Source organism: Cyprinus carpio, chromosome B2, assembly GCF_018340385.1.
Source record: "Cyprinus carpio isolate SPL01 chromosome B2, ASM1834038v1, whole genome shotgun sequence".
NCBI lineage: Eukaryota > Metazoa > Chordata > Actinopteri > Cypriniformes > Cyprinidae > Cyprinus > Cyprinus carpio.
In genome coordinates this window covers 19,731,440-19,745,328 of record NC_056598.1, presented here as the reverse complement: position 1 = coordinate 19,745,328, position 13,889 = coordinate 19,731,440, and the positions used below count along the sequence as shown (strand labels likewise).

The 13,889-nt window shown below is 35.1% G+C and overlaps 1 protein-coding gene across 1 annotated transcript; it reads right to left on the bottom strand.

Annotated features, from left to right (window-relative positions):
• Positions 1 to 1,983: 1,983 nt before the first annotated feature.
• Positions 1,984 to 13,889, bottom strand: LOC109107324 (E3 ubiquitin-protein ligase COP1-like). Its single transcript, XM_042718544.1, is given in 21 exon segments — positions 1,984 to 3,096; positions 3,281 to 3,325; positions 4,544 to 4,704; positions 4,845 to 4,969; positions 5,328 to 5,427; positions 5,430 to 5,444; positions 5,533 to 5,649; positions 5,753 to 5,834; positions 6,370 to 6,478; positions 6,567 to 6,710; positions 8,421 to 8,556; positions 8,658 to 8,772; positions 8,897 to 8,954; positions 9,119 to 9,207; positions 9,771 to 9,830; positions 9,927 to 9,995; positions 10,810 to 10,929; positions 12,145 to 12,209; positions 12,364 to 12,461; positions 12,568 to 12,627; positions 13,292 to 13,889. Coding segments are annotated over 21 exon segments (2,073 nt in total). The 5' UTR covers positions 13,579 to 13,889; the 3' UTR covers positions 1,984 to 3,078.

The following is a 13,889-nucleotide window of genomic DNA, read 5'->3' as shown; positions in this document are numbered from 1 at the left end:
GTTTTGCATATTCTTTTTTTTTCTTTTTCTCTTTCTTTTGCAAACAAGTCAGAATGAAAGCAAAGTAACGTCTAAATTCAACATCACCCAGCCCTCCCTCCTTCCCATCTTAACCCTGCAGTCTCTTTACAATAGGGAGCACACTGAATACATAATGGAGTTCAACAGAAAAAGTCATAGGGATCATGAAACATAAATTTCAGTGAAAGAGAAGAAAAAAGAAACCCACATCATTCTAAGTCCAAGTCATTGTTCTGTGCAATATATTTGGATATCTTCTCAGCATATGTAGAAAGTGTAGAAAATGTAGAAAGTTGTACCATTCACCCGAGCTGTGGATATTTCTAACATAATAATGTCTTGAAGTTGCATCAGTCACTTGTACATATCCAAAGAATGTGGAGGGTGCCAGTGTTGTGCTAACTATTTTTTTTTTTTTTTTTTTTTTTTTGCAGATGTCAAACCGGCAGTATAAATTCCGGGTATCAGTTGTTCTTTGAAACCCCAATAATGGGGAAGACTGCTAACTTGGCAATGGTCCAGAAGACGATCACTGACACCCTCCACAAAGAGGGTAAGTCACAGAAGGTCATTACTAAAAGGGGTGGCTGTTCACAGGGTGCTGTATCATAGCATATTAAATGTATCATAGCATATTAAATGCAATGTTGTCTATTTTTTTTTTTTTTTTTTTTTTGCAGATGTCAAACCGGCAAGCCAAACCATTTTTTGCAACTTAGAAAAGCTCAATGCAGAATTGTCATTCAATAGTAATATAGCAGGGTTCACTCAGTAATTTTTGTTAGGGTAGAACATACTGCATTCCTTTTTTTTTTTTTTTACCTTTTCACATTCCCACATCATGTGAAAAAAGGTTTCAAGTTGTTGATCAGAACAGTTATTGCAGAAGGGGCTGAACGAAGAGTCAATACGATGTTTTTTTCAGTGGGGTCCAATAAGTTGTGTGACATAAGTTAAAATGAATCAGCTGGTGATTTGGATTTCTTGATGAAGTGAGAATGTACTGCCATGTTCTACCCCAGTTCATGATATCCTCATCAAGTTCACAGTCTCTTTCCCATAAATGCTGTATAGCTAAGCCCTTTGATGTAGCTTCCAAACCCTTCCCGTACCTCCATGAGGTAAAGTGCCTATAAGTCATATTAAGCCGGGCAATAATTGGATGCAAGGGGAACCTTTACCCCAAAATCCTTTTTCTTTTTTTTTTTTTCTTTTCTATTTTTATTATTGATTGATCTTAGGAAATATTCTAATATTTTGAGATACTGGATTTTTGACTTTCATGAGCTGTAAGCTCTAATCATCAAAAAAAAAAAAAATAAATAAATAAAAAATAAAATAAAAATAAAACCTACTTTGAAATGTTTTACTTTACATGTAATGAATCTAGAATATATGAAAGTTTCGCTTTTTGAAATTTGTTTTTAATTCTTTTTTAAGATGCACCTGTGTATTTTGAGACATTTTGCTTTGAGAAAGAAATAGTAGTAGGAGAAAATAAAACCTGGAAATAATAACCTTAAAAAAAAAAAAACACATGAGTTAACAGACGTAATTGTTGTAATTGTGATACTGCACTGAATGAAAAACCAAATATGATCTTAAAATTTGAGTTTCATGTTTTAAGCAATATTTTAAGACACGAAAGGGATATAAAATGTACTGAATATACTGAAAATGCAGAGATCTTCTAATCATGTCACTGTTAAAATCATAGATAGTCAGGACAGGATTATAAAACATGAAACAGCGGGCCAGTAAAATTAAAAATCTGTGTAATAGATATATGAACCTTCTTGTATTCTCTAATATTACACTCTAAATACATTCTTAAGCATAGAATGTAGAATGAGATCAAATTTGAATAACTAAAACAAAATATCAATTTACTCCTAAATAAAATAAGAAAGAAGAAGCCATTTTTTAAAAGTCCATTTCAGTCAGAAGGATAAACACAGTATATAACCAAAGGAAAAAAAAGAATCATTTATTCATTCAAATTAATGTGTTAAAAATGAGTAAATAAACAGAATTACCAGGATGCAACAGAGGACTTACAAATAAAGCTTGAAACCTAAAGTCTATTATATAAATTATTAAAATAAATAACACTTGTACAAGAACTCAAAGATGAAAGAGCAGCAATGTTACAGGTGATGTTAAATAATCCCAATGAAGTATACATAGCGTCATTAAACCTTTGATGAGTTCTAATTTACTCCGTTTTTGAAAAATTTTGACCATGTGAAAGAGATCTGGGCAACTGCCAATGCCTCCAAACTCAACTTAAAAGCACTTTTGTCAGGAATCACTGACAAAAAGGCAAAATATTAGATCTTGAAAAAAATAGAAAAACTGAGAAGAATCTCATACAAAGATTGTCGGATGAGTATAGGACTTCCTGGGATTTACAATAATGAAATCATTTCAAAATGCAGTAAATAGCAAATTAAGAGTACATCTTGTATACTTAAAAATACCCCTTGATATGAGCATGCCCACTTAACCAACAGAAAAGCTAAAAAAGGTTCTGTAATTTAATTTTGGGAGACCACCGGAATATGCCAAAGCTATCACATATCTTATTGATAAACAGACACACAGTGCATCAAAAAACAAAACGAACAAGTAAATGGATACAACAGGCTCAAAGGAATCAAAGACAGCTAATTTACAGAACTAAAAGTATTTCATTGTGTTATGGTCTTGTGCTTTGGCCTTAAATGTCTCGTAGCTCTTGTTCTGGCTAGAATTACCTCTAGTAAAGGTTTGAGAATGTGTCTTCCCCTCCACGTTTAAAGATGTCCAGTTATTCTCCAATAACTTCTTAATACCTTTATTCAACAACTTTATTCCTGTCAGCACAAACAGGTCCTCATCTCAACATTTCACATACAGCGATAGTTTTACAAATATAATGCTAATAAAAACCAGTTCTGCTGGTTGTTTCCTTGGAAATGTTTGCTTCAGTTCCACCCAGGTTCAGTGCCCTTGCATGGAACAACCAGTGAAGCAACAGTTCCTTAGTAGGTTCGGACAACAGATTCGAGCGGACCTTCAGACCAGCTCAAGTACCTTTAGAAACAGAAAAATCATTTGCAGTGCAATTCGATTTAGAGTTTTCAGAAATGAAGTATTCAACAGCTGAGTGAATGCGACTACAGGAGGACAGATCCTCCTGCTTTAAGTAATAAAAACAGCTCTCTGCAATAAATATTGTCATTTGTGTAGCATTGTATTGTTTTACAGTACAACGCACCTTGATTGTTCCTTGACTGTTGGCTGCAATCAACACATTTGACTCCTGAGAATCAAAACAGAGAAATAAAGGCATTTCAGAGCATTGACAGAATGTCCAAAACAATACTTATTCTGACAGCCTATTCACCTGTCTGAGATGTTTGGCCTAAACCTCCCTGGTCATTCCAGACTCAAAAACTCAGTTTGTGTTTCATTTGTGTTTTTTTTTTTTTTTTCTGGGAAAATGTCAAGTATAAAAGGTACGTCATACACAATGGATATGGAAGAAGAGGTAATGCTTATGTGGGGCTTTCAGCTGATAAAGGAGGCAAAACATGAATCCACACATTTCTGAGCTGATCAGGCTTGATCACAATTATATTATATTATATTAATATTACATATTAACTCTCTGGGGAACCATGATTATTGTGCATTTTCAATTTTAATAGTAGTGGTCGACCGATATATCACCAATGACGATATATCGGTTGATATTTGGCATTTTTCACATATCGCCCGATGAGTTTTTCTGTTTGGCAGATATGTTCGCGGTGGGATGTTTATTTTGACGGCACTGAGAGCACATCATATAGTGGAAATATTTTGAGCTTTTACAGACACGTCTTACAAAGTTAAGTGGCAAAAAAATACTTTATGAAAGATGACGAAAAATATAATATATAGGGGGGGACTATTAAATACACACAGAAACTGAAAGGTCTTCCATCATGCAAAATGAAGGCTCACAGATTTATTAGGACTGCCTTGAAATTACTCAAAGATTTTAGGATATAAATATATTACTGTTGCATAATTACTTTCTCGTATTCTATGATAATAATAATAATGATAATAATAATAATAAAAGAAGGAGGAATAAATATTATATTACTATAATATAGCATTCAGTTTGACTGTGTTCCGACAATAAAAAAAATACAAAAAAGCACCTAACAAAATATTAGCCAATAAAAGCCAGGTAAATTAGCCATAAGCTTAAAGATGACTTTATAGCAATGCTTTTTTCCTGCAAACCACACTATTTTAGACAGTGAAGCAGAGGAGTGTGGGTTTAATAAGCATGGATTTCAGAAAGCGGATGCACAACAACCTTCTTCCAACCCACTGTCCATTGCTACCCTGCCATTACTTGTCCTTAACGTACCAAGTGTTCAGTTCGACTGTCCCCATATGCCCCCATGGCCATTCTTGTTATACTGCTGGTCTTAGAAAAGTGATTTATCATGTCAAATGGGAGTGCGATAATACTGAATCTTACCCCATCAGGTAGAGCTCGCCAGCACACTGCACTGACAAATTCATTGGTATCATCCTCTTTCTTGTCCTTGTCCAGGACACTCTTCACAGTGTCAAACTTGAAAGTCAGCAGTGTCTTGGAGAGCCCCTTGTAGTACAAGTACAGTGAGTTGTTTTCACTTCCTGTGAGGTATATGAAGTGAGAGCATTATTGAGGAGTTTTTTTTACATTTATTACCTTTCTACATAATACTAAACCATTCATTGATTTGAAATGATCAGAGAAGCAAACCTTTAAACCAATTCTGAGTAGTGCCACTCACCACATGCTACATAGTCTCCATTAGATGCCAGACCCACAAAGTTCTTCTCGTTTATGTGGCCTTTAAATGAGCGCAAACAATGTGGCTTGTTCACATTCCAGAGTTTCAGCTGACTGTCCGTTGATCTGTGGGGATGTTACAATTTAACTCCGATGTATGTAATTGGTGTAATGGTTCAGATTTCTAATGGTGTGGTTTGGATCATGGTTTCCCAGTTTGAATAGAGATGCAAATGTTAGGAAACTTGAGGATGATTTGATAACCAATATTTTTGTAGCACAATAAGCCAATACTGTTCCAATAGCTGATGTTTTGATTAGGTTAAGTGATACAGCAATACAGCATTCTCCCATAAGATGTTTTTTCCAATAATCTTTTACCCCTATTATTACACATTAACTTCTTTCCACTGACCCTTACACTCAAAACATTTTCCAATGATACAGGATAAAAAAAGCACAGGAAATTTCAGTGTATACATACGCAGACACAATCTCTTCCCCGTTGACAAATTTGGCATAGGACACTGCTTTCCTGTGGCCTTTGAAAACCATGATGGGCTGCTTAGTGTTTCTCAGGTCTAGTAGTGCACACAGTGGTCTGGAAAAGATTTAGAAGGAATTGAACAGTTTTACGATTTTAACGGGAAGTAAAACTTTCAATAGATTGATTCAAATGAATTATGCACCTGCACATCCGAAGGCAAGGTGATATCGAGAGGATGGACTGAACTTGACACAGCATACATTGGCCTTCGCTTCAATGCTGGCTACTGAATTGTCCAGGTTGGTGGACCACAACTTGACTGGGGAAAAAAGAGAACTCATTCTTAAATATTTATAGAAGAATATCTCTGCAAGAATCCCAAATCAAATAACTTCATCGGAACTGTTCAGTTGCATAAATACCTTTTGCGTCATCTGATCCTGATGCTAAGAGCTTAGGATCCATAAGATTGAAATCGACACTCCAACACCGCTTTTCATGTTCCTGTGGAAATGTCCAACCTAGATTAAGTCTGAAGGAATTGCAAATCCCAGATGTATACACAAACATACATATAAAATTCAAAATGTACCCAAGTCTCAAACTTACCAAGTTGATCATGAAAATAGTTTGTTTTTCATACATTTAATCTGTCTATCATATTTAATTTATTAAATTATAGAAAATAATGTTGGGCATGATTTGGAAAAAAACATGTTTTCTCAGTATATACAAATCCCATTAATTGCAGAAATAATCAACACATGAATGTGTGTTTTAAATCATCAAAACAAACATTGTTATACATTACGTTTTAAATGTTTCAGGTACATTCAAATAAATTAATACTTTTATTGAGCAAGGATGCAATTACTTAAAAGTGACAGTAATGCCATTTATAATGTTACTAAGGATTTATATATATATATATATATATATATATATATATTATGCATTATAACAATTGAATCTCTAGTAGTCTGTGAGTTCAGAAGGAAATTTGTAAAAATATACATATAATGATTGTCATCTGGCATACCTGGTAGACCTTTGACCTCTGTCCCGTGAACCCATCCCAAAGAATGACAGTCCCCTCATAGTCGCTGCTCGCTAACAGATTTTTGTGGTAGCTACTCCAGCTGATACAGCTGGAAAGAGACAAGACAGAAGAAAATGTGACTGCATAATCCACCAAGAACATCCAGACCAACCCCTGATTTCAGACACTCTTTATACCTAATTTTAGAGTTACATGTCATCTCGTTGACAGGATAATGAATGTCCACAGCATCCTGGATCACAGTGCCGTATTCAAACACTTTAATTTTCTTAGTGACACCGGCAATGGCAAAGTAATCACAGTCGCGGTCAAACTCAATGCTGCAAAAGAGGGAAAAGAGAGGGGACAGAACAAGTGTTAGCACAGCGAGTTCTCTTGAATGTGCATGCTCATTATCTGCTCTACTTCCACTCAAACATGAACACTGAAAGACAAGACAAGAGCTGTAATGCATCCAAACAGCCTCTCAGATGCTTCGGTGATCAAATATAAGTATGTCTGAAAAATGCTGGTGTGATCAAATAAGTACTTTTCATACTAGCCAAGTGAGGTTCTTTGGCTGGTTCTGAACATTACATAAAACACTGAAATAGAGGTTGATTTGAACCAATGATTTTTTTTTTTTTTTGTAAACTCAATACTAGGCTTGGGAATTGAGAACGGAACCAAATGATTTTCATGACACTTGGATCTGTTAACAGTTCCAAACTGTGTGGCATCTTTCACTGATGTGGAAGAAACACCATTATAAAACATGTTTCCTGTACCATTGAATCTATAAAAGAAAACTGTTTAGTTGAGAGCTTACAGTCTGAACACAGAGATATAAAAAAAAAAAAAAAAAAAAAAACACTTGGCATGCTGTGAAATATACACTACTATTCAAAACTTTTGGGTTGGTAAGATTTTTTAAAAATGTTTTTAAAAGAAGGCTACAGGAACTTTGTGATGCAACATTTTACAAAAATTAAGATTGAATATATTTGGTCGAAATCCCATATTATAAAAGATGAAGTGCTATGCAGGCTATTTAAGACAATATTGGCTGATTAGACAGCAATGCTGACCTAAAATGCTAAATGTTTGCCCTCTTTCTCTTCATCGTTCCCACATCTCAGACATCAAATACATATTACCCTTGTTAGACATAGTTTTTGAAGTAAAGAGTAAAGAAAATACTATACAAAACTTACTGAAACAAACCAGTATTTTATTTACAATTGTAAGCCACTTTCTCATTGGATCTAAGCGAAACTCATAGGCGACCTATTTTGATCTCAAAAAAAGTTAGTTGTCACCTAAAGATGAGAAGTTTGTCATTTCTGAATGACATCAAATAAGAATTTAAGGCAGCCTTGCTATATAAAGTATTCATTTCTTTCAACAAAAATCAGTCAATAAAACAATATCTTACTGACCCAAAACTTTTGAACACTAGTGTAATGAAAAAAGGGCCTAAATAGATAGAACATCTTGTCCTCAAACCTTGCAACAAGCATATAGCAAGACCTGTAGTTAAATGTATTCTTAAATATTACCTTTTTTATGGCTGTTTTAATTAATTGGTGAAAGAAATTTACAAGAAAGCCTGAACAAATCAGTAAACTGGCTCACTCATAAAATCAGAGAACTTTAATTAACATCTGCTTTATCATTAAATCACAAGCCATTACTTTCAACCCTAAATAAACCAAGAATGTTAATGTGTTATGCCTTACTCAAGTTTTATCAGAATGGAATCTGTGCAATTCCTGACTTATTAACAAGAATGCACAATTAAAGACACACATTTGGACATTTTGTTGTAGCTGATGATAATTTATGGAACAGAGATGAGAATCAAGAGCAGTAATATATTTTATGTATAAGCCAGCCACAATTTTAAGCTTTTGTAAAACAGATGGTGCTCAAAATTCAGTCAATATCTGTGATGTTATTCAGTAATACAATACTACCCTCTTGTGGTTCCTTCAAGAATGGAACTGAACAAGATGTGGTCTGAACTTCAAATAAGATTTTTGCCACCTTACCTGGACACAATACTGGAGCCGTTATAGAGGTCACTAGCGTACGATAGGGTGGCCAGAGGCCTCACAGAGTTGTAACGGGTAAACTTTGATAGACACTCCATGAAATCGTCCAGTTGGTTAACAGTCCTGCTCTCATCTAATGAGAAAAGTGATTGTGTTGAATATATCAGAATATACAAAATATACTATACTTTTTGCGAACAGATACACAGTATATATTGCTTTAAATCAACCAACCTGTTATTCGAGACATCCTACTGGAGAAATAACACTGCTCCAGATCCTCAAAGTGTGCTGTCAGTCTCTTACGTCGTGACGCCAGAGTGCTGTTGTACCAAGTTTGTCTTTTACCCTAAAAGTAAAAACAATAAATAGTGAATATCAGCATTACTCAAAGGGATATAAACCTACTCAAAGGGATATAAACCAACAATAACAGCAAATGAGAACAATTCATGAAAAAAAGAATAAAATACCTGTGAGCTTCCACCAAAAGGGTGCTGCATGTATTCTGTGGGGTCTATTATGCTACTGCTGAAGACAGAAACAAGATATTATGTATTAAATGGAAAAATATTGCATAATTGTTCATACTTAGATTGTCACTTTATGTACATGATTTTATACCATGTATTATATTTTTTTAAATGCTAATAATGCATTTATGTGAAATACTGCACCTGCATAGATGGTCTTACCTGGGTGCAGGAGAGGGAGCTTCAAACTGGGGTACAGTACTGTCTAAATTGGGGTCCATTTCACTCACTGTGTACATACCACTCATTTCCTAAAATAAAATAATCATATTTATCAGATGTACACTACAAAAGTTTGGGGTCAGTAACACTTTTATTCAGCAGACATTAAATTGATTGAAAGTGACAGTAAAGACATTTATAATGTTATATAAATGTTAGAAAACATTATAAAAAGCTGTTCTTTTGAATTTTCTATTCATCCTGAAAAAAAAACTATAAATAATAAGCAGCAACACAACTATTGATACAACACTGATAAATGTTTCTTGAGCAAAAAAACAGCATATCAGAATGATTTTTGAAGGATCATGTGACACTGAAGACTGGAGTAATGATGCTGAATATTTTAAAATATATTCAAATAGAAAAAAAAAAGTTATTTTAAATTATTTTATAAGATTCCTGTTTTTGCTGTAGCATGAGCATGAGACATCTTTCAAAATCATTTAAAAATAAATTCTGTTCCCAAACTTTTGAACGGTAATATAAAACTGTATATATAAACATATTACAAGAGCATAATATTTCTATGTTAGACCACAAACAAACAATAAATAAATAAATATTGCCAGTGCCACCGTATCAAACTGACCTCAACTCGTTTGATATCCTCCTCCAAAAAGTTCAGTTCTTTTTGTAACTGTTCCAGTTGCTGTTGAAGTACAGATAGGGAAACTTTGAGTTAAAGACCTCATTGCTGTCAACGGTGCATTACTCAACATTTTAAAAATAGATGTGGAGGCTCAACCTCTCTTTTATTTCTTCTGGCTTCTTTAAGGAACTCCATTAATATCTGGCGCTGAGCAGCTTGTGATTCCTGTAGACAGAGATCATTGATGGATCAGCAAAAGAGAGGCAATTGGTCTTTATGAGTCACAGCGAGGGTTTTGTACCCTTTTATAAGAAAATTAATTATTGTGACATCATCAACCACACTTCCAGGCTCTTTAACAGAGCTTTGAATCTAATGATCTTTTAAGCATTATATAATCTTTTGTGCTTGTTAATGTTAATGAAAGTTACTATAAATTGACACCTATGATTTATAGTGAAAACAGCTATTTTTTTTTTTTTTTTTTTTTTAACAAATCAGACAAAATATCAGTCATGTATAATTAAAAAGTATAATCAAGTCTAAACCAAATTTGGCCTTTAAATGTAAAACTACACAGCAAAAATGCAGTGTGTGTATTTGCTGTTTACATTTTCAATTCCACAACATAATATTAGACACTGTACAAATTTAAACAATTACTGGTTTTGATTTGACAATTATGTCACTTGTATATGCTTTCACAAGTCCTGTGCAATGCAAATGTGGTAAAATTGTTGCTTATGGTTTATTTGGCCTTATTTTTGGTCAAACACACAAAAAAATTATTTGGAATTCAAAACCAGTCCCAAGTTTAGGGTTTGTGTGATCATAATTTGTCAAATTTGGTGAATTTTAATCCACAGAAAATAACAGACATCTACAAAATCCCAATCTCTACCAATCTCTGGTGTTTCAACACCTAAGGTGTCACAATGTGAATGAAATGCTAATATAAAGCAGCTGTTCTCAGGGTGCCTGAAGAACCTGGAAGTGTTGGGACAGGCAACAGTAATGTTATCTGAGGACGTGTACCAACCGCCTCCAGTTGTTTCTTTTTTTGCAACAGGTACTCTAATATGTAGTTGACATTGGCTAAATCCATATTCTCTTGATCTGCACCAAGGACGTCCTGGAAGACCTGCCATTTGGTTCCATTCTATAAACAGCATATGAAACATGAACAGTAAGACATCATTTAATGTGGTACAAACTATTTGTAAAAAGTTTATCAAATTAGTTTAAATAGTTCAATTAATCGCATGCGACTGTCATGCGCATCTTGTCAGTAAAGCCAGTTCCCTGATTAGTAGTAAATCTCCATCACCTGCTTTCAGATGGAGCGGCATTTAATACAAAGAGCCGTAGATCACTGACAAGCTACACAATTTCATGTTCATTATCGCAGGTGATTCGATCTGTGATAATGAATGCGATATTGCCTAATTGTCAGTGAAGTACGGATCTGGGCCGGGTTTCCCGATAACGATTGATCTTAGCGCTTAAGAGCGTTTTCTACGAGTCATTTTATGATTGTTTGTTATTGTTTCAAGTGCGTTTCCCAAAAATGCACTTAACACAATCGCACGTAGCTGTGCTTTAAGTACTACTTAGGAGTCGCTATCTGATTGGCAAGTGCTGAAATGTCACCTAATAGAATGGCTCGTAATTGTAGTAGCTTACTACACGCTCATTTATTGAAATGTAAACCTAATGCTGCATTCTAGACAACTCAGAAATAATAACTATAATACAATATTATTATAATACAATATTACTATATTATATTATACTTTACATAATAATATACTTTTTTTATTTTTCAGTCATTTAATTTAGATGTGTATTTCAATTTTTTTTTGCCCTTTTGAATTAGTTCATTTATATATTCATTTAAAAACAACAACAACAAAAAACGAGAAATAAAGTGTACAATAAAGTACAATCAAATCCTTATATTATAATCATACTGCACTTGAATAAACTTAAAGGTGTAATCTGCTGATTGTCCTGCAGGTGACCGCATTAATATGTCTTCTTACGATGCACTTAGGGCTTTACGATTACTCCAGAGCACTTGTAGATCTATGATGGTTTTCAAGTGCTACTTAAGTTACGATGCTTTTGGTAAACAGACCGTAATATTAAGATCAGTCGTACGATCCTTTTTATGAACTTCTTAGGCTTACGAAGCTTTTGGGAAACGCAGCCCCGTGTAGTAAATGCCATCTGAATGGAGGTGATGGAGATTTACTACTAATCACGGAACCGGCTTTACTGACGAGATGCACATGACAATCGCATGCGATTAATTGTACAGCCCTTTTAAAAAGTTTCCACTCGTTATAAAAAACGAAGAGCCAGATGCACTTACAGGGTGATCCCGTTTCAGACGCTTCTCTTCAGATCTTTGTTTTTGTTTTAGGATCAGTTCATTCACTGTAATCATTCATTAGAAAATCAGTAAAAATGAAAAATCAACCAAATGTCTGATACAGAAACACATATTGTGGGTGGTAACAATAAAAGTTTGATGTTGTCAAATTTGAAAAGCAATGAACACATTATTAGAATATTATTAGCATACACATACCTAAGAAATTGGGGTAGAGTTGATCCACATTATCAATGATATAATTACATTTTGGGCATCTGTTGCTGTCCTCCAAACTCTGTCGTATACATTTATAACTAGATAGAAATGAAGACATGATTGTTTGAGTCAGCAAATGGGTTGGAAAATGCAACATGAAAAGGCAAGAATAAACTCTGAAATTAGAGAACAAGTGCTTCTCACCAGAAACTGTGGCCACACTTTGTCATGTGAGCTTCCTCTATCATCTCAAAACATATAGGGCTGTTAAGATAAAAGAAAAAATAATGACATGCAAAGGTTGCTTCCTTTTTCCAATAAATCAACAAGTAGCTGAGTCTTTACTGTTGTTTTGAATTAGTACACAGTGGGGTTTAAAAAGCACCACTAAAACTATTATTATTAACTTTTTTAAATAAAATGTTATATTATCATAATGTGAGTGAAAATTGAAAACATCTAAAATTCAATAAAAAATACACTTTAATGGCACCATCACACAAGTTGAATTAACTTCACGTTTGTAAAATGTCAGATATACAAGTGTCAAGAGTCAAATATACAATTTCAATGTTATTTTCTTACTTCGTGGATAAAATGTCAGTCCCTAACATTATGTCCAATATGTCCTTTTATGGTCCACAGGAAAAAAAAAGTTTATATAGGTTTGAAACAACAAAAGTAAATCATGACAGAGTTTTCCTTTATGAGAGAACTAACGTTACCCCTTTAACACCTTGTTGACAATAATCAATTAGCTTTATCCTAGGAATTACAGGCTTAAGTGCGGAGAAAATCACAGGGTTTGCAATATAAACCTGCAATTAAGCCCGCAAGTGGGAAATTGTTCAAAACAAGCACACTCAAACTTCACTATCCAGTGGCTTTAGCTCTCTGCAGCCTAGTAAGGAAAGGTGGATCTACTTACCATACAAAATCGTTACTCTTGTCCTCATATGGATTGATAAGACCGTTGTACAAGGGTCTTTTCCTGCTCGACAAGCCCAGTCTAGCGCTCTGTCCCTCGGCTACCGAGCCCAGAGTCCGCGAGGAAACTCCGTTAGCCGAGCTGTTCCCGTTCTGAGCGCCGCTGCTCCCGCTGTTCGCTCCACCGGCGCCAACGCCGCCGCCGCTACTGCTACTCATACTCCCAGAGCTCGTCCCGGGGACGGACCCCGCCGCACCGCCGGACTGCTGCTGCCGAGTGCTTGACATGATTGAAGCCGTTCGCGCACGTCGGAAGGCCAGAGCTGAAGGAAAAACTGCGGGGCTTCACCGCATCCGGGCGGCTGTGGGAGATAAGCTAACTAGCTAACGCGACCCAGATGAGAGAAAAGAGGCAGAAACGTCCACCAAGCGCACAGCTAGCACTGAAAGGCGCTTATTTAAGCACAGCTGAAGCGGTTCTTCTGCATGCAAGCGGTTCTTCTGCATTCACATTGGGTCTGCTCGATGCTAATGTGGATATGCAGCTCCGCAGAGATTTGTTGACAACTCTGAGAGCTTTAGAAATTTCAATCCACACT